General features: G+C 36.8%; 1 protein-coding gene across 1 annotated transcript; it reads right to left on the bottom strand.

The window, feature by feature from the left end:
• Positions 1-17,768: 17,768 nt before the first annotated feature.
• Positions 17,769-20,471, bottom strand: LOC104213189 (putative serine/threonine-protein kinase-like protein CCR3). Its single transcript, XM_009762636.2, has one exon. It carries the CDS (start codon positions 20,358-20,360, stop codon positions 17,961-17,963), a length of 2,400 nt encoding a protein of 799 aa, XP_009760938.1. The 5' UTR covers positions 20,361-20,471; the 3' UTR covers positions 17,769-17,960.
• Positions 20,472-20,830: the final 359 nt, after the last annotated feature.

Raw genomic sequence — 20,830 nt, 5'->3', positions numbered from 1 at the left:
GTCATAAGTCTTCTTATCTACTTTTGCTATATCTGACATGTATAGATCAAATCCTTTGCGCATGTATACTCTTGCAGCACTTTGAAAAAGTTTTATGACCTCACTTTTCACTTTCCTTCGCTTTAGGTTCTGCTCCAAATGATAGATACAAATTTGTTAATTTCTATGCGTCCACCAGACTGTATAGAGAACCGGGTTCTCTATCTATTTCCTCTGAAAATACTGATGAACCAAACTGTATAGCGATTTGGTCCTATATTAGTTTGGTATAGTGATAAGTTTGTGTGAATCCACCAAATAGTAGAGTACCTGGTCCTTTATCGGGTTATGTTGTGAATGCTAGTAAAGCTAAGTGTAAATAAGGCAGAGAATTTTTTTTACTTGGAAAAATCCCACACAAGGGGATCAAAAAACCACGACCTACACCTGTAGACTTTTAACTTCACTAACTTGTAATCTTCCTATTACAAGCCACTTTACAATAACCCTATTGCAAAGACTTCAACTAACTTGTGATGCTCTCATCACAAGCCACTCTATAACTAACCTAGTTACAAAGAATTTGTCTAACTTGTGGTATTTCCACCACAAGCCACTTTGTCACACTACGGTTACAAAGGCTTTTGCTCATGACTAATCATAGCCACAATATACACTCAGGGAGTTTACGGATTTAAAAAGGTTTCCAAATCAATGCTTCTAAGAAAGCCTGATAGGAGTTATAATGAAGAACACATAACAAAGACTCAACAACCCTAAGGACTTAAGATATCATCAATCTTGGATCAGGTCCTTGAGGTTGCAGCAGCTTTGTTCTTGAGAGAGGTTCTTGAGCACTTGGGAGAATTTTCATTTTCTGTATCTGCAAGTGTTGAATCTGAATCGTATGCCTTGCATATGATTTATACTACACAAGACATCCTTAGTGATGTCCAATCTCAATGGGAAGTGACTGTTGCACTGTCTGATGCACTGTTGCAGGCAGTCACTTTCTACAATTGCTTTCCAGCTGTAGTTGACTTGTACTTTTGTCAGAGAACCCTAAGGGACCAGGTCCTTGTTGTGTTCCTCTTTGTACAGTTGCGGACAGTCACTCAGTTGCGTTCTAGCTATATAGTTGACTTGTACTTCTGTTAGAGAACCCTAAGGGACCAGGTCCCTATTGTGTTCCTCTTTGTATAGTTGCGGACAATCATTTTCTGCAGTTGTGTTCCAGCTGTATAGTTGACTTGTACTTCTGTCAGGGGAGCACCAAGGGATTAGGTTCCTGATCTGGTACTTGTGCACACTGCCCAGATTGTCTTGAGTTGAGTAACTTGAATCATTGTACTTTAGTTGATCAGAGAATGAGTGGGCACTGGAAATATTGCAGTGCGGCAGAATCTTCGTTTCCAGCTGTGTCCAATTGACTTTGTACTGCCGTGAGGAACCCACAAGAGTATCAGGTCTTTGTTTGGGTTCCTACCTCCTGAAGCAGTAGCAAGTTCACATTTGGCTGGAATCCGTTAGATGTAGCGTAATCCAAGTGAGTCAGGTTCCCTATCTGGTTTTTGACATTAAGTTTGTTAGATCATCAAAACACAAGGCAAAGATATTGAAAACCTATCAATTTTCCCCTTTTTGATGATGACAAACTTAGCATTGAAAACGAGGAGTTAGAGTTCAGAGAACCAGATTGAATAACTGGAGACCATAGGTTCTCCCTGACTTTATGCCCTTACTTACACATGTTTCCCCATATGTTCCCCCTGACTTTTTACTATCGTTCTTGGTCTTTTATCGGGTTCTATACAGAAATTTTGTTAGATCATCAAAACATAGATTAAAAGACCTTAAGCCCATCAATTTCTCCCTTTTTGATGATGACAAACTTTTAACATTGATGACTATTTGACTTAACCAGATAAGGTACCAACAACTACATATGTTCCCCCTGACTCTATTCTTCCTCCTGACATATGTCTGCATTATGTTCCCTTTAACTCTATTCTTCCGCCTGGCATATGTTCCCCCTGATCTATTCTTCATCCTGACATATGTCTGCATTATGTTCCCCCTCACTCTATTCTTCCTTCTGACATATGTTCCCCTTGACTCTATTCTTACCCCTTTTGGCATCAACAAAAAGACATAGTCAGACAAAAAGGCATAAAGAAGTAAAACAAAGCTAACTCATGCCACATATGTGCACACAATCATGAAAGAAAAAAGAAGCAAAAGGGAAAACAAGCATTATACAAGAAAAAGAAGAGTTGTTTTATTGATAAGAAATTTGACTGTTTCAACATGAGCAGCACGGTGAAATCCAACATGCCATCACAAAAAGACAAACAAAAATAAAAACAACAACCACAAAATCATCAGAGCAAAAGATAATTGGCCACTAAGAGGATCCTAGGGGGCACTGGAAGAGGGAGGCTTGGAAGATGAGGCAGCAATGGTTTTGAGAGCTAGGTCCATGCGGGTAGTTGCAGACAACTTTTAGTCAAGCAGTTTCTCCACTAGTTGATTAAGTCTAGAACTTGTCTCATACCTGCCATCTCCTAGCTTGTCGGGCAAGCGTGCGACCCCACAAGACTTTTTCTGAGTTAACTCTCCTGCCCAAGGCCACTGTCACTTAGAATGGTCTTCATTGAACCAGGTCCTTCCACAGTTTCCCACTTTTGTTTTCTAGATATTTTAATAAACTTCCCATTCCTGCTTGTAACAACCACAATGTTACCCTCAAATAAATCTTTCTCAGTCACACCCTTTTGTAGATATTTTCACTAAGGACCTAAGTTCCTCCACATCATCTTTATCAACCTCAACCACTGGACTGTGTTTATTAGCCACAGCTTCCCCCTATTTCATCAACCTCTTCTTTATTTTTTCCCCCTAAGATTCAGGAACAGAGGAGAAGTAGGGTTTGCAACACATGGAAGTGAGACTAGGGATGAGGTGACTGGAGAAGAGTAGAGGTGATTGGAGATGAGGAGGAAATCTATATGTGTACAGTAGTATCAGGGATAGTAAAGAAGTGGGTTTCTGGTGATGGTGTTAAGGGGGGAGGAGATGTGGGAGTGATGTTGATGGCAAGAGAAAAAGACGATTATTCGTTGGCCGTGGTGAGTGAAGTGGTAGAGAGTTCTGAAGAAAAAATTAAAAAGATGCAAAGGGAGACAATGGTTTAGAACTGCTGGTCTAAAAAGTCGGATGATGTGGCAGTTGAATTAATTTTGCTATCCTTTTTTTGAACAAGCATGCGAAAAACACATTACTACTAACCTGTGGTGCAGGAACCAGGTTCCTGACCTGTTTTTGTAAAAGGGTTTTTGCAGCTCTCCTCCGAAGTTCAATACTGTACCTTTAGCTTCTATAATCATCATGCGTATTTACCTACAACGGTATAGATGTGAGTTAGGCCTAGTCAGAAAATACTTTAGCCAATTTTACCTTAGTGTGACTATCATAGTCATGTCAGCAGAACCAGGTTCTCAATTAGGTTCAAGTAATCCCAATACCATCTTGTTTCTCAAAGTGTTCCCTGCTCAGAGCTTTGGTGAAGATATCTGCACTTTGATCTTCCATGCAACAAAATCTTATACAAATAAGACCCCTTTTCCACATAGTCCCTGAGAAAATGGTGTCTGCCATCAATGTGCTTGGGTTTCTTGTGTTGAACCGGTTTCTTTGCCATATTGATAGCACTGGTGCTGACACATAGAAGTAGTACACAATCAATGTATACACCAAAATCTTCCAACTGTTGCTTGATCCACAGTGAATGAGCACATCACGAGGCAACTGCATCATATTCTTCTTCAGCTAAAGGATAGTACAGAACCAGGTTTTGTGTGCCTTTAAAATATCTCAGAATTCTCTTAGCAGCCTTCAGATGAGAGTTTTCAGGATCTGATTGGAACCTTGCATGTAATCCCACACTGAATACAATGTCTGGCCTACTGGCAATAAGGTAGAGTAGAGATCCAATGATTCTCGTGTTGCCATATCAATCCTTTTCAAGAGTTTTTTGATGAATTTTTGACTGATACACGTTCCTTTTATGGACTGCTTCACTTGAAGACCCAGGAAGACATTCAGTTCCCCCATCGTATTCATTTCAAACTCACTTCCCATGAGTTTAGCAAATTCTTCACATAATGAGTTAGTTATAGCTCCAAATATGATGTCATCCACATAAAACTGATCAATGAGCAGGTTCCTTCCCTGTTTCTTCAAAGACAATGTATTATCAATCTTTCCTCTTGTGAAGCCATTTTCCAAGAGAAACTTAGATAGTCTCTCGTACCAGGTTCTAGGGGCCTACTTCAATACGTACAATGCCTTATCCAATTTGAATACATGTTTAGGATGTACATGATGTTCAAAAACCTGGAGGTAGCTTGATATAGACTTCTTCCTTGAGAAAATCATTCAAGAAGGTACTCTTCACATCCATTTTGAATAAGGTGAATTCCATATGTGAAGCAAAGGCAATGTGGATCCTAATAGCTTCCATGCGAGCTACTGGGCCAAAAGTCTCATCATAATCGATCCTTTCCTCCTGATTAAATCCTTGGAGAGCAAGCCTTGCTTTGTTCCTTGTAGCATTTCCATGTTCATCCAGCTCATTCCTGAATACCCACCTGGTCCCTATGATGGTTATGTCTGAGGGTCTAGGTACCAGGTGCCATACCTTGTTTATTTCAAATTGATGCAGTTCCTCTTGCATTTCAGTAATCCAGTCTGCACCCTACAAGGCTTCCTTGATATATTTGGGTTCTATTTGGGATAGAAATGCTGAGAAGGCTAGGGAATTTCTGGTTTTTGATCTTGTCTGACCTCTAGAATCAAGAGGGTGATTATATTATCAAGTGAATGGGAGATTTTGTGTTTCCAATTTGGGACTGAAGTTTGATTGGTAGAGAAACTGGATAAGTTAAATGGATTTCCATGCACTTCTTGTTTAGTTACTTGGGGAGTGCCTTGCACTGCATCTCCAATTCTTTCTTCTGGTCAAGGGTAGTAATAGAAGTACCAGGTTCCTCTTGAGAAGTAGAAGAGGATGTTGCATTGTCTCTCACCTATCTCCTTCATCTTACTCATCAAATCAGCCTTCCCATTTGAAGCTCCAGATATTTCCCAGGGACCAAAAGTGGTTCATTATCTCAATCATCACTGTTTCCTCCCTTTTTAGAGGAGGACGTCTTGTTGAATAGCACATAAACATTTTCTTCCACATAGTGTGCCATTTAGTTGTAGACTTTGTGGGCTTTGCTTTGAGAGGAGTATCCCAGAAGGATTCCTTCATCGCTTTTTGCATCAAACTTCCCAAGCTAGTCCTTCCCATTGTTGAGAACATAGAATTTTCATCCAAGGGTTCTCGGATGAGTTATCTTTGGTTTTATTCCATTGATCTGCTCATAGGGGGTTTTGTTTAGGAGAGGTATGATCATGCACCTCTTTTCACTGCTGCTCAGTATTCCCATAGGAATTGCATGCTCCGTGTTTATTAAACTTTGGATTTGACAGACCATGAACCAGGTCCTTCTTCATTAATATATCCAGAAGTGAGAAACTTGTATCCCCCTAATCCTTTATGCCATGTCTTCGAATCATTATCAACTGCATTCAAGCAGCTCATATCACTAACTTAGACACGAACTTCTACCTTGTTTTCTTCCCCATACCTAGAATATACCCCTTCTTTCCATTTTCCAAAGGGTACATCCCTTCCTTGCAGGGCTTTCAGTGAGAGAAAATCCATAGTATTTCCAATCATGTGCTTTGAGCATCTACTGTCCATGATCCATTGCAGTCCGCTTCCTCCCACTATTCCCTGCGCATCTAAATTATGGGTTAGATTTAGGAACCCAAACTAGTTTTGGTCCCTTGTTATGATAAAAGGGATGGATAAGGGTTTTTCTAGTCCATGCAGGCAATATTGGTTTCTTGCGAGCGGTACCTGGTCCCCTGTTAGTAGTCACTTTATCATCAAACACTTTGTTTTTCTGAACAGATTGAGCCCTGGCCTGACAATTTTCTTTTAAGTTCCCATTGTTCCCACAGTGGGTACACAACCAGCTATTAGGAACTGTGACGTACTTGCTGTGAGGGTTGTAAGGAGTTTTCTCCTTTTGGAACCCAATTCCCTGCATGTTTCCACTATTGTTGAAGTACATGGAAGTGACACCATCTGAGGACCAGGTCCACTTGAGAGATTTCTCAAGATCCCTTTTTACTCTCTTCAATTCAGCTTGAAACTGCCTATTTTTCTCGAGTTCACCACATATCCTAGTTCTAGTAGCTTTCAACTCCTTTTCAAGCCTAATGTGTTCGTCATGGCTATCTCCTTTCCTTTTCTAGATTTTTCAGGTTTTAACTTAGTTCAAGGTTTCACTATTGTTTCCCTTAGGTCTGTAATTTCTGCCAAATGATCATTCTTTTCTTTTCTGAAAATTTCAATGGTTTTCTTATGGTCGGTAACTACAACCACTAAGTCGTCTCTAGTTTGTTCAGATTCTGCTAACTCTAAGGTCAAAGAATCCCTATCCTCCACAAAACTATGAAAGGTATTGATTAATACATTAACTAAAGATATGAGTTTTTTTGAAGAATAGGATTTCAGATTTCTCTGAACATCCCTGAAATTTACCTCTTTGTTGTCATCGTCTTCATCATCATCTGGTTGTGCCATCAATGCAAAGGTTGAGTCATATTCATTTTCCTCACCTTCACTTTCCATCATGAAGCTATCACCAGCATCAGTTTCATCTTCAAACTCATCAAATGCAAGAGCATGTTTCACCACGTTGCAAGCATGTCTCTTTTTCTTGAAGTCCTTGAAAGGCATCAGGTTCCTCTTAGCTATTTTTTCAGACTTATTCTTAGAGAAATCTTGCTTCAAGAGAGGACAGTCTTTGATGAAGTGTACAGGCTTTCCACACTTAGGACAAAGATCATAGTATTTTGGTTTGCTGGAGCTGCCCCTTTTTAGCATTTCTCCATTTCTTCTGACCATCTTCTGAAATCTTTTGGTTAGGTAAGCCATGTCACTGTCTTCCTCACTTGAGTCATTGTTATCAGCTTTAAGTACCAGGTACTTTTCCTTTGTTTAGCCACCTTTCTTGTAGAGTTTCTCTAACTTCTGATATTGGTCATGCTGTTAATGGAAATGATTATTTGACAATTACATGTCATTGGATAGATGATACTACTTGTATGCAAAAACGTATTATCGCTTTTAAATATGATGAAGATTAGAGTCATACTGATGTGTTTATAAGTAGTACTATTTGTGAAGTTGTTGAATTTTATAATCTCAAGCAAAAATTATTGTGTATGTCTTTTGATAATGCTTCTAACAATAATGTCGCAATTTTAATATTAAAACTGCATTTGAAACCACCTCTTGATGAAAAATTTCATGTTAGGTGTGCATGTCATGTTTATAATTTAGTTGTTAAAAGTGACCTTGATTTATTTTCAACTGAGATTACTCATGTTAGAAGAGAAATTGGTGTTATTCAAGGAAATAATAGACAATCTAGAATAAAGAAATTTAAGAATAAGTGTATCCAGTATAACCTTAAACCCAGATTTATGCCAGACAAAATTGTTACTAGATGAAATTATACATAAATATTTTTAAAATATTGCTACAAATATAGATTCCCAATAACTGAAGTTGCTAATGCGCATTGTACTAATCCAAACTGTATGTTAACATCTACTACTTGGGAGGTCATTAATGATGTTGTTAAATTTTTACATAAATTTTATACAGCTACTGTTGAGTTTTCTAGAGCATATTACCCTACTGTTACTATGGCTTTAGTATATATAGCTGAAATTTCTTTTCTACTCTTTGAATTTAAGAAGAAAGAAAAATATAGGGATGTTGTTGAAGAAATGCAAGCAAAATTCAAAAAATATTTCTTTCCAATTCCTCCGATTTACTTAATTGGTGTTGTTTTAAATCCTTCTATTAAGATGTCTGATTGTCACCAATTAACGAATGCTTTATATACTTATATGGAGATTGGACCAACTGAAACGCTAGATTTATATGCTTGTATGAACAAGCTAAATGAATCTTTACAACAATTATATAATTATTATGCAAATATAATTGATGATGTTGCTCTTAATGTAGGCAATGTTAATCCCACTATGCACCGTACCACTTCTGCTACTGTAGATGAACAAGAAGGCCTTGATAGTTTTAATATTTTTTTCTACATTTTCTAACATTCAAACCAGTAGCAGAAACATTGATGAACTTCAATTCTACTTGCAGAAGCAAAAAGAGCCTCGCACAAAGGAATTTTCACCGTTGGGATAGTGGCATGAGAATGGAAAGCAATTTCATGTTCTTTTCGCTATGGCTCGGGACGTGCTGAATGTGCCATTTTCAACTGTTGCATCAGAGAGTGCATTTAACCAAGCAAGACAACAACTTGGAGACACTCGTCACTCATTGGGAAGCAATGCTTTGGAAGTTTTAGTATGTTTCAGAGATTGGATTAGATCGGAACAAAGAAATCAAGGACGTGATGATGTTGATAGCCTAGAAGACGAGGAACTTGGAGATATATTAACACATGGTAACCCATTCGAATTTAACACTCCAGAAGAAGGTCACTCAATTCATATTGATTATGAAGAACTTACTAAGACAATGCAAAACCTTTGAATTTACTCTTTTTTGGTTAATTTACTTGTTGTTATGGGTGTTTAACGGGTGGGCCGGGCTGGGTAGGGAAATTTAGTACCCGTACGGGCTATGGTCCGGGTCGATTACGGGTTGGGGCACACGGAGTTTAACGGGTTCGGGTTCATCCGGGTAAAAATTGAACCGTAAGGGTTATGGGTTCATGGGGCCGGGCCGGGCCGGGTTAGTGTTATTTTTTTTTTTTTGTATTTTATATAACTATTGTAAGTTATATTAATATAAAGTAAAAATATAAAGAATACAATGAAGATGGGGAAAAATTGCACTTATAAAGTACTACATTTATTTTAAAATTCAAACTTACAAATTGAAAGGTTTACATTTAACAACAAGTAAATTAACCAAAAAAGAGTAAATTCAAAGGTTTTGCATTGCCTTAGTAAGTTCTTAATAATTAATATGAACTGAGTGACCTTCTTCTAGAGTGTTAAATTTGGATGGGTTACCATGTGTTAATATATCTCCAAGTTCCTCGTCTTCTGGGCTATCAACATCTTCACGTCCTTGATTTCTTTGTTCCAATCTAATCCAATCTCTGAAACATACTAAAACTTCCAAAGCATTGCTTCCCAATGAGTGACGGGTGTCTCCAAGTTGTTGTCTTGCTTGGCTAAATGCACTCTCTGATGCAACAGTTGAAAATGGCACATTCAGCACGTCCCGAGCCATAGCGAAAAGAACATGAAATTGCTTTCCATTCTCATGCCACTATCCCAACAGTGAAAATTCCTTTGTGCGAGGCTCTTTTTGCTTCTGCAAGTAGAATTGAAGTTCATCAATGTTTCTGCTACTGGTTTGAGTGTTAGAAAATGTAGAAAAAAACTATCAAGGCCTTCTTGTTCATCTACAGTAGCAGAAGTGGTACGATGCATAGTGGGATTAACATTGCCTACATTAAGAGCAACATCATCAATTATATTTGCATAATAATTATATAATTGTTGTAAAGATTCATTTAGCGTGTTCATACAAGCATATAAATCTGGGGTTTCAGTTGGTCCAATCTCCATATAAGTATATAAAGCATTCATTAATTGGTGGCAATCAGACATCTTAATAGAAGGATTTAAAACAACACCAATTAAGTAAATCAGAGGAATTAGAAAGAAATATTTTTTGAATTTTGCTTGCATTTCTTCAACAACATCCCTATATTTTTCTTTCTTCTTAAATTCAAAGAGTAGAAAAAAAATTTCAGCTCTATGTACTAAAGCCATAGTAACAGTAGGGTAATATGCTCCAGAAAACTCAACAGTAGTTGTATAAAATTTATGTAAAAATTTAACAACATCATTAATGACCTCCCAAGTAGTAGTTGTTAACATATGGTTTGGATTAGTACAATGCGCATTAGCAACTTCAGTTATTGGGAATCTATATTTGTAGCAATATTTTAAAAATGTATATGTATAATTTCATCTAGTAACAATTTCGTCTGGCATAAATCTGGGTTGAAGGTTATACTGGATATACTTATTCTTAAATTCCTTTATTCTAGATTGTCTATTATTTCCTTGAATAACACCAACTGCTCTTCTAACATGAGTAATCTCAGTTGAAAATAAATCAAGGCCGCTTTTAACAATTAAATTATAAACATGACATGCACACCTAACATGAAAATTTTCATCAAGAGGTGGTTTCAAATGCAGTTTTAATATTGAAATTGCGGCATTATTATTAGAAGCATTATCAAAAGACATACATAATACTTTTTGCTTGAGATTATAAAATTCAACAACTTCACAAATAGTACTACTTATAAACGCAGCAGTATGACTCTGATCTTCATCATATTTAAAAGCGATAATACGTTTTTGCATACAAGTAGTATCATCTATCCAATTATATGTAATTGTCAAATAATCATTTCTATTAACAGCATGGCCAATATCAGAGGTTAGAGAAACTCTACAAGGAAGGTGGCTAAACAAATAACGTATGTACGTTTGATACTGTCCATGAAGTCTAAAGATATCAGATCTACAAGTACTTCTAAGGATACCTTTAAATAAAGGATTGTAAATCCTTTGAATATACATAATAAGATATGATGAAGAAGCAAAAGAAAAAGGTAGGCAACCCAAAGCAATCATTTTTGCTAACTCCTCACAATCCTTCATTTTATCATATTTCACAAGACCTCCAGTAGTAGGGTTTAGAGTTGATTGATTTTCATCTCCATCAGATCCCCATTCTATAGGATGCTCAATTCTCATATGTCTACTAAGTGTCTCAGTCCCCCCTAATTGTCCTCTAGTCCTATGTTTAAAAGTATCATTACAAAGTTTGCATTTAACTTTATCACTATTGGGTATGTCTTCAAAAAAAATTCAAACCTTACTTCTTTTTCTACGATTACTAGTCGGGGCCACAGGTGGTCTACTACTAGCACCACGACCACCACCCCTGCTACCAGCTCCAACACTACTAGGTGTAAGTGGTATCTCATCTTCCATTTCTAATTCATTATCTTCTATACCGAAATCTTCCTGGAATTGTTCATAATCTGTATTATTATCAGGTAATGTTTCAGAAATATTTGGAGAGGTATTTAAATTACTACCAGATGCTGAAGCTGAAGTACTACCTCTTTTTTTATTTCCCCGATTAGTAACCTTGTTACAAACTCTTTTTGTAGCATTAAACATATTGTAAAAATTTAACTACTAGCAACAATTAAATATGCAAATAAAATAGTAAATAAGAGAAAGAGTTGGAGGGAGTGCATCGAATTCGACAATAAATTGAGCGTTTGATGATTTCGCAACTACAATGTTACCATAAAGAAACGTCAATTGTTCCAATTTTGAAGTTCAATTGTTCAAACTTCAAATAACAAATAATATGATAAATAAAATTCCAAAAAAAGGAGCAAAATAGTTGATTGCACTTTAATAGGTGAAGATTGAAGAATGAGAGAATATGAGAATTGAGATTGAGAATTGAGAGATGAGTGAAGAAATGAGGAAGAGGGGGGGGGTATTTATAGTTTTCCAAAGGGGGTTAATTTTTTTTTAAAAAAACCCAAAAATGGGCTAAAAATGAAATTCAGCCATTGGGCAACGACCATAATGTGAAATGGATCGTTGCCAACTGTTAGAATCTGAGGCCCGCATTTAAAAAAATAAAAATAAATTGTTACCGTTAAACCGGTCTGGGCCGGTCCGAACCGGTTTCGGTTTAAACCGGTCGGGAAACGGGCTGACTCGGCCCGTTAGACGGTCCGGCCCCATGAACCCGTAACCCTTACGGTTCAACTTTTACCCGGATGAATCCGAACCCGTTAAACCTGGTATGCCCCAACCCGTAACCGGCCAGGACCATAACCCGTACGGGTACTAAATTTCCCTACCCAGCCCGACCCGGCCCGATCCACCCGTTAAACACCCATAGATGCAGTGTAATCCAAGTGAGTCAGGTTCCCTATCTGGTTCTTGACATTAAGTTTGTTAGATCATCAAAACACAAGGCAAAGATATTGAAAACCTATCACAATCCCATGATGGCTTTCAGGATATACCTTTGCAATGCCATATGCAATAGCTTGATGCCTGTCTAATAAAAAAATTAAATTCTCATGGCTCCCAATTGCATTGCGAAGCTCACTAAAGTACCACTTGTAGGAATTGTTATTTTCAAATTCTGCAATTCCAAAGGCTAGTGGGAAAATTTGGTTATTTGCATCCTTTGAAACTGAAATCATTAAAACACCACAAAATTTTGATTTCAAAAAAGTTGCATCAACAACAATCAGTGGTCTACAATGATTCCAACCAGTTATTAATGATCCATATGCATAAAACATATAAAGAAACCTGAAAATACAGTATAACAGAAGGTTAATAGAAGTTAAGGACAGATAGTCCTTAACTTAGACTAAAAGGGTCAAAAGTTAAGGACAGTTAGTCCTGAACTTCAGGTTACAAGCCCAAAAATTTGGGACAGGTAGTCCTGAAGTTAGACTTCCAAGGTCAAAATTTAAGGACACTTGGTCCTTAACTTAGGGTTACAAGTTTAAAAGTTAAGGACATGCAATCCTTAACTTAGAGTTACAAGCTCAAAAGTTAAGGACATGGAGTCCTGAAATTAGAGTTACAAGTTCAAAAGTTAAGGACAGACAGTCCTTAACTTAGAGTTCAAAAGTTAAGGACCAAGTGTCCTTAACTTTTTGACTGCACACATCAAAAATTGGTTAAGGACAGCATGTCCTAAAGTTTATAAAACAGACTAATAATCTCTTTTTTGATTGTTTACTTGTTGTTGTCGTCTATCTTTATGTTAGTATATGTTCCCGAGTTTTTACTTTTCATCATATATAAGTATGAAGACAATAATTCATAATTCTCTTCAGGAGTTCCTCTTATTAAAGCTGAAGCACGTTGAATAGCACGCCACGCCTTGAGATACCCAATGTTAGTCCATGCAATTTTTGCATTTCTACCATGATAAAAGCTGGTGTAACTTCAAACCTTGGGTCTCAAAGATTGTTAATAATGTAACCACTAATCAACTTTGAAGTTGCATGCCTTTGATCAGCTTTCATAGTGTTAACTGCGCAGTCATGATTTTTCTCAATCTTTACTATCTTGAATAGTGTTGAATCTTTAACTTTGAAAGCGCACACACACCACCCACACCTATCATCATTTCATATCAACGAATATCTTGTTGAGCTTGATCTAACAACCTTGAATTCAAAATGTCTTTAATTTCTATATTCGAAAAACAGTTAATTATACTCTTCTTTTTGTCAAATATTGATCCCACTTTTATTTCATCCCACGAATCATTTTCTCTTAATATTGTAGTTGGGGATTCTTTTTGTTTTGAATTTGAGCTTCGTCTAGTTAGTTGAGTAGAGGTTTTTTCAGCAACTTTTTCTATTACCGATGCACTCTCTAAGACTTGAATACCCAAAGCTTGTTCGTTATCAATCTCTATGATACTTTGTCCTTCCACTTGAATAAAATCAAATGTTTGAAGCACCTCTTCAATTATTGGTTCAGCTTCAACCATATCTATTTCCATTATCTGTTGGCATTTGTTTTGATTGTCATGTTGATTTTCTCTGTTGACATGTTCAAAGGTGCTTGTAGATCCAAAATTTCTTTCCGAAACATCAACAATGAAACGACAACCCTTGAAGAGTGAATGACTTTTTAGTAACTCTATACATGTGTGAAGATCTAAATCTTTAGATACAATCATTCCCTTGCTTGTTCCCAAGTTGATATCAAACTATATCATTTCTTCAAACTCGTCTCTATCCAATTCAATAACTTCAAAGATCTGTTTAATGAAATCTTCAAATCGAATTGCCTCAGGTACTAGAACAAGCTTTGTTTGATGATCAAGATATTTATAGTCTTCAGTCCATCTACCATTAAAAGCAACTATAATACATATTGTTTCCATCCTGCAAGTCAAGAGAATGGGAAATTCAAGACATATTTATAGAGTAATCCTTGTATACATTAAGTACAGGAACTATAAGTTCAAGACTAAGTAAATGACCAAGTGTCCTTAACTTTTGAATTTGGAAATCAAAGTTAAGGACCAAGTGTCCTTAACTTTTGAACTTGGTATTCAAAGTTAAGGACAAGTGTCCTTAACTTTCTTAACTTTTGAACTTGGAATACAAACTTCAGGACCAAGTGTCCTTAACTTTTGACCTTGTTAGTCTAACTTCAGGACCATGTATCCTTAACTTTTGAACTTGGAACTCAAACTTCAGGACCAAGTGTCCTTAACTTTTGAACTTTGTAACTATAAGTTAAGGACGAAGTGTCCTTAAGTTTTGAACTTAAGACTCTAAGTTAAGGACCAAGTGTCCTTAGCTTTTTCAAAACAATTTGCAAAACCAAGACATTATATCCTTAATATTCAGAACAACAACAAAAACGTTAAGGACATTGTGTCCTTAACTTTTTCAATACAATTTGCAAAATCAGGACACCAAATCCTTAACATTATGTCCTCAATATTTATAGAATAATCACATGACGTGATTTCCTTAACGTTATCAATCCAGAAAAGGAAAAAAAAATAAAATTCCTAGTAACGAAATAAAAATCAACAGAAACACACAAAAGCATAATTTACTGTAATTTTATATCGATTTTTGGACGAGAAAGTTGAATTCTATAGTTTGAAATCGGGAGAGAAGCTTCTGCAATTTTGGACGATCACAGTCGTTGATGCTGCTTCAGAAGGTAGTTACGTGCTGCTGCTGCTGATCGTTAATAAGGAGCGTAGGCATAAGCTTAAAACAGAAGAGTATTTTCGTCCAGACAGGTAAAAGTTTATTAAAGCAGTGGCTAAAGACTAAAAACATTTAAAACAGTGGCTTAAAAATAAAGACGTGCTATTAATGGCTATCTATGCACATCGCCCTCAACTTGTTTACTTTTCCAGCTTAGACCAAACACGCAGTTATTTAACTGCCTTTTCACTTCAGAAACAAACACCAACTGTGTTTTTATCTTTGTTAACCACCCCATGTCCAAGCGATATAACTGATAGTCTTAATATCGATTAGTTTGGTATTGAGATTTAATTAATTTGTTCATGTATATTTAAAAGCTGAAAAGTAGGTATGTGGTTTTGGCTTCGCTAGTAAAGAAGTGAGCCAAACAAGGAAACAAGCCAACTTTGTAATGTTCTTATACGGTTCATATTGTTATTGAACCTTACATTACACAAATACATAGCATTTGTAATCAAACATCACATATTGCTCATCTCTTTATAGTTTATATTAGATTTCTCTTTAATAAGTAGGTATCCTGTTTGGCTTTCCCCTTTAAATGTGAAAGTAGTATTCCTTTAACAAAAGAAGGCCGGAATAATTTTGTGGTTTACAAAATGATATCATACTTTACTATATTTGACATTTTCCTATCAATATGTACAATACTTTCTCTTTTTCTTTTAGTTTGTTTTTATTACCTATGTGCTTTCATCATTCAGGGGGAAGAAAAGTAAACTATAGAATAATTGGCACGCATTAATTGAAAGGATGTATTTTGTAGTTGTAATTTCTCTTCCTTTTTTTGGAATGAGAAAGAGAGTCAGATTCATTTTGTTCTCTCTTTATCGCTACACCATAAGCTGCATGCTATATTTTCATCTTCACAACTCATAACTATCCATTTTACATCTTCTCCATCACGTTACTATTGAAGTTTGCGTTTCTCATTTGATTGAGTTAGCGTTTAGACATAGAATTGATTGAAATTTTTTTTAGAAAAAAGAATTTTTAAAATTGCATTGAAAATAAATTTGGAAGTTGAAATTGCGTTTGAACATGTATTTTATTTGAAAAAGAAAATAAAGTTTTGTTAGTGGAAGAAAAAATTTCATCCAAAAATTGCCCTAAACCATCTTTTGAGAACTTTTTTTTTTTTTTTTTTTAAAAAGTCATATTCCATGACCAAAATATTTTAATTTTTTCTTTTTAAAAGGTAGCCAAAATCTACGGCTAAACGCGGAGATAACTATTATTTGTTTGGTTAAAAACAGAAAAAGGGGGAAGAGATAGTGTTGTTTGCCTCAATTGTGTCGTAGGTCATATCGGATTCTCATAAATGTGTATAATGGCAAACGGCATAATATTTTAAATCTATATCAAGAATGACTTAATCTTGTGTCACCGACCACAAATAAATTCCACATTTACTACCCTTAATTAATTTATAATGGAATGTGCAACCGAAGAACAATATTAGTTTTGGAAATTTATATCACTTAAGAGGTACCGCTGCCAAATACTATTTAGGGAAATTTGTAATTCTGATCCTTTATTTATTGGATAATTTCAAGTTTTAGTACTCATGATATTTTATTGAACAACATTTAACCTTCAATTGATAGATTAATGTACTTTTACTCTCTTCGCTAACAAATTTTCACAAATTTCAGGTTTGTCACGTAAAATACGAGTGAAAGTACCTAGATTAAATTCTCTTAACATAAAAATGACTGTTCACATGATTTTATATTTTAAAAAAATTATTAAATTTGCAAACATGTGTCAATGGAAGGAGTAAAAAAGCATAACTGTTTTAATTTGAAGGCCAGACATATTTAGTTTGGTAACAGAAAAATTAGAATTTGCTAATAAGGGATAAAATGCAATTATTGGTAATATTTATTAGGGGGGCTAAAGGTCAATTAAATCGAGCCCTACAGGTGTAAACATCTTGGAGAGACTGCCTTAATTGACTGCCTTTAATGTCAAATTTCAAAGTCAATTCTCATCTAATTCTGCCCAACGTGTAGGAATTAATTGTCATTTGTCACAAAAAAGCGAAAACTTCAAATTGTCGGACCACTTTTGGGGTTCTGTATAACTTTAGACTTCCTACATCACTCAATAAGGATGGGCTATCTTTTATTCTTTTGTCAAGTACAAGCTGCAACAACCATAGTATACTTTATCTATTATTTACACTTGTATTGTAAATCCTTCACTCTTAATGAGGGTCTTAAGTTCGAGCACACAGAATGAACAACTTCTTGTTAAATAGTGATTTACCCTTGTAATGGATCTATTCAGCGCAAATTCAGATCAAATGATCAATGAATTTTGGATTCCGGATGTCAATAATAATAATACAACATATAAATGATTCATGACTGGACCAATATGGTTATGGAAAATGTGCTTGAATTCTCCAATATTCCTAAAGCATTCAACGTTGAATTTTCAAGAATTTACATGTAGATTTTAAGAATATTAAGATTCGATGTCTTCTAGATACTACCAAAACTAGTTATAAATGTAATTCAAGTAAAAAAAAATCAGTAAGTTGGGAGATTAAATCCTCCTTTAGCAACACCAAGTGACTAAGCATGTCCTTCTTGAAACAACAACAATAATAACATACTCAGTATGATCCCACAAGTAGAGTTTGTGAACGGTGAGGTGCTCACAAAACAAATATAATACAAAAAGACGCGGGAGGGGAGGGGGGGGCATTGAGGTAGAGAACCAGGTCAATAAGCCCCACAGAAAGTATTGCAAATAAGATACTAAAGATTTGTAATCTTGATGGGAGGAAAGAATTTCATGTAAAACTTGTTCAGCAGTAAGCAGTTTACAAAATCACTAAGACATAATGTTAGAATGAACAATCTAGTCTTTACACTAAAAACAAAATAATCACACAAATTAGCCAAGACAAAGAGCACCTAATAAAGGAAAATAAAAAAGAATGAGGAGTCTTTGGTGAGTGGAATATCAATCAGAAACAAAGGAAATTGGACCACTAGAGATGCTGCCATGGCTATCATCAAATGCAGCCAAAGCTCTCTCCAAATTAGAAACAATGTCAGATATTGTGGGTCTGTCTTTCCCTTCCAAATGCACACAATGCATTGCAGTATAGGCCACCAATTCCACTGCTTCTACTTCATTTGGCTCTGGTGTCCCTACTCTGTTATCCAAAATCTTTGTCAATTCTCCAGCCATAATTGCTGGCACTGCAAAATCCACCACACTCATTGGCGCACCCCCATTTTCTTCTTCACTCTTGAATATGGCTCTCTTTCCTGTCAAAAGTTCTAATAATACCACTCCAAGTCCATAGACATCACTCTTTGCTGTCAACACATTTAGACCATAGTACTCGGGATCAATGTACCCGACTGTGCCAGCAGCCTTCATTGGCCTACTGTAATCGCGATGAGACTCTGGCCCCATTAACGATAACCCAAAATCAGACACCCTTGCTATCCAATTCGCATCAATCAAGATGTTGGATGACTTAATGTCCCTGTGAATTATAGGCGGGACTGCATAATTGTGAAGGTATTCGATGCCTCGTGCAGCATCTAATGCAATCTTGATCCTTATTTTCCAAGAATTCACTATACTATTACTCTTCTCCACATTGTTCTTATCATGTAAATGATCAAAAAGCGCTCCATTCTTCATGTACTCGTAAACCAAAAGCCTTTCATCCCTCTCCTCACAATAACCAACAAGTCTAACCAAGTGTTTATGGTGTAACCGCGACAGGAACGCCAATTCTGAATCAAATGCACTTTCTTTCTCCTGAAATTTCTTTGTTCTTGGACCCGTTTCTCCACGTTTGATCGCAACCTCACGACCATCAGGCAATTTGCCCTTGTAAACAACCCCAAAACTACCAGCACCAATCTTGTTTTCCAAAGAAAAGTTGTTAGTAGCTGCAACAAGGTCAGAAAACAAAAATTCCTCTGCCCTGTCTGCGTGTTTAGATGAAGTTCCACTCCTTTGACGCCTCATCAACCGCGACCCTTGACGCCTAAGAGTCGATGATCTTGAAACCGGACTACTACTAGACACTTGCCCACCATTAGAAGTAGTAGTAGCAGTGATAGTAGGTTGAACTGAATTATGAACTTTCTTCTTTCCAAAACAACCAGCAGCCCAGAGAAAATAAATAAAAGCACAAATCCCTGCAAAACCCCCCACTGATCCAACAACAGCAAAAGCCAATAAACCCCTTCTTAGCCTTCTAGAAGGCGGTGAAGGCACTACCGCTGGCGGCAGCGGCTGCCGTACTTGCGGTGGTGAAGTAGGTGGTGCTAAAATAGAGAAATCACAAGGCCTACAAATATTACCATTTCCAAAACAGAGATTTTGAGATTGAGGATATATACCACAAGTACAATTGCTTTGTACACATGGACCTGGCAAAATCATTGGAAAAGGAAGTGCAGCTCCTTGAGGATACAAACTACTACTCCAACCTGGCCCCCAACACACCACTGAAAAATTGCTCGTTGTCAATCCACACGTAAAATTTACACCCGCAACAACTGATTCAAAAGAAACTGCTCCTATAACATTACTTGAAAATTCACCGTTACCACCCCAACACACCACTGTATGATTCATACTCCGAATTCCACAAGTATGATTCAACCCCAAAGCTAATCCAAAATACTCGTAAGCTAAATTAGAAGGAACGTTCAACTGACCATTATTATTATCACCTTTGCAAATAACAAAACCGGTAGTGTTCATCCCACACGCGTGTCTTCCGCCGGCGAATATGTTCACCATTGTTTCATTAGCGAAAGCTGACTGGATATCTGAAGCGATACTACTATTATTTCCCCAACAGACGACTCTGTTTGAACTTTTTAAAACTCCACACGAAAATCCAAACCCAGATGAGATTGATGTAAATTGGGCCGACCCATTTGGCTGTTGGGCCGAATAGGAATCGCCTCTCCAGCAGGTAGTAGCATTTTGGGTGGTATGGTTTGTTATGGCGCAAATTTGTGTGTCACCCATTGTAACGGTCGTTAACAAGGTTGAGTAACTGAAATACAGCCGTTTGGGGATGTAAGTGGTGCTATTCCAGTAGAGGAGGGTGGAACCACCCTTGCGGACGGCGGTGAAGCCGCCGACGCCGCCGGCGATGAAGCTGAAGGAGACGTCCGGTGAAATGGATGTGGACGTTAATTCTCCTTCTCTCCAGCATTGGATTCTATGGATTGATTGGTTAGCAACTATGCCGCAGATTGTGGTGGGACCGCCGTAGACGACCGCGAGAGTGGTGGCGGAGCCACCCAAAGCTTGAGCATAATTAACGATGTTTACTAGGGTGACGACGACGGTGATGACGGCGGCTGAGGGCGTCGTCATCTATGTATTTTTGAGAATCCCTCAGTCATCTGTAGAGAGAAAAGGAGGAGAAAAATACACAGTTGTGGTGTATGTATGTGAAAAATAAAAAGAGAAAAGGTTTTTGCAGTTTTAGCTGGTGTTGAAAAAGGCTAAAAGCTAGAAACAGTGAACAGAAGCTAAAAGAGGTGTACTTACTGGATTTTATTGTACACGTGGCAATGTGGGTCCCACTTGCTGAATTTCATGGAACACAAGTCGACGAGTAACAAAGTAAAAATTGCACGGACGCCCTATTTGGTAGTGTCCATTTAATTTATATCTATTTTTTTAAAATTTTTAATTTGTATCTATTTTTTAAATAATTTCAGCCCCTTTTTCCTCCTCCTTGCTTTGCAACTCTCTCGAATCATATACCAGAGAATCTCAGCTAAGCAGAAAATATATTGGATCCATTACAGCTGGATATCCTTCTAAATGGAACAACATAT

Source organism: Nicotiana sylvestris, chromosome 3 (assembly GCF_000393655.2).
Source record: "Nicotiana sylvestris chromosome 3, ASM39365v2, whole genome shotgun sequence".
NCBI lineage: Eukaryota > Viridiplantae > Streptophyta > Magnoliopsida > Solanales > Solanaceae > Nicotiana > Nicotiana sylvestris.
The sequence above is the reverse complement of the archived record's forward strand: the minus strand, read 5'-3'. Positions and strand labels throughout refer to the sequence as shown.

Bases quoted from the DNA above. Each gene is read 5' to 3' on its own strand.
- LOC104213189 (XM_009762636.2), bottom strand. From the start codon at position 20,360: ATGACGACGCCCTCAGCCGCCGTCATCACCGTCGTCGTCACCCTAGTA.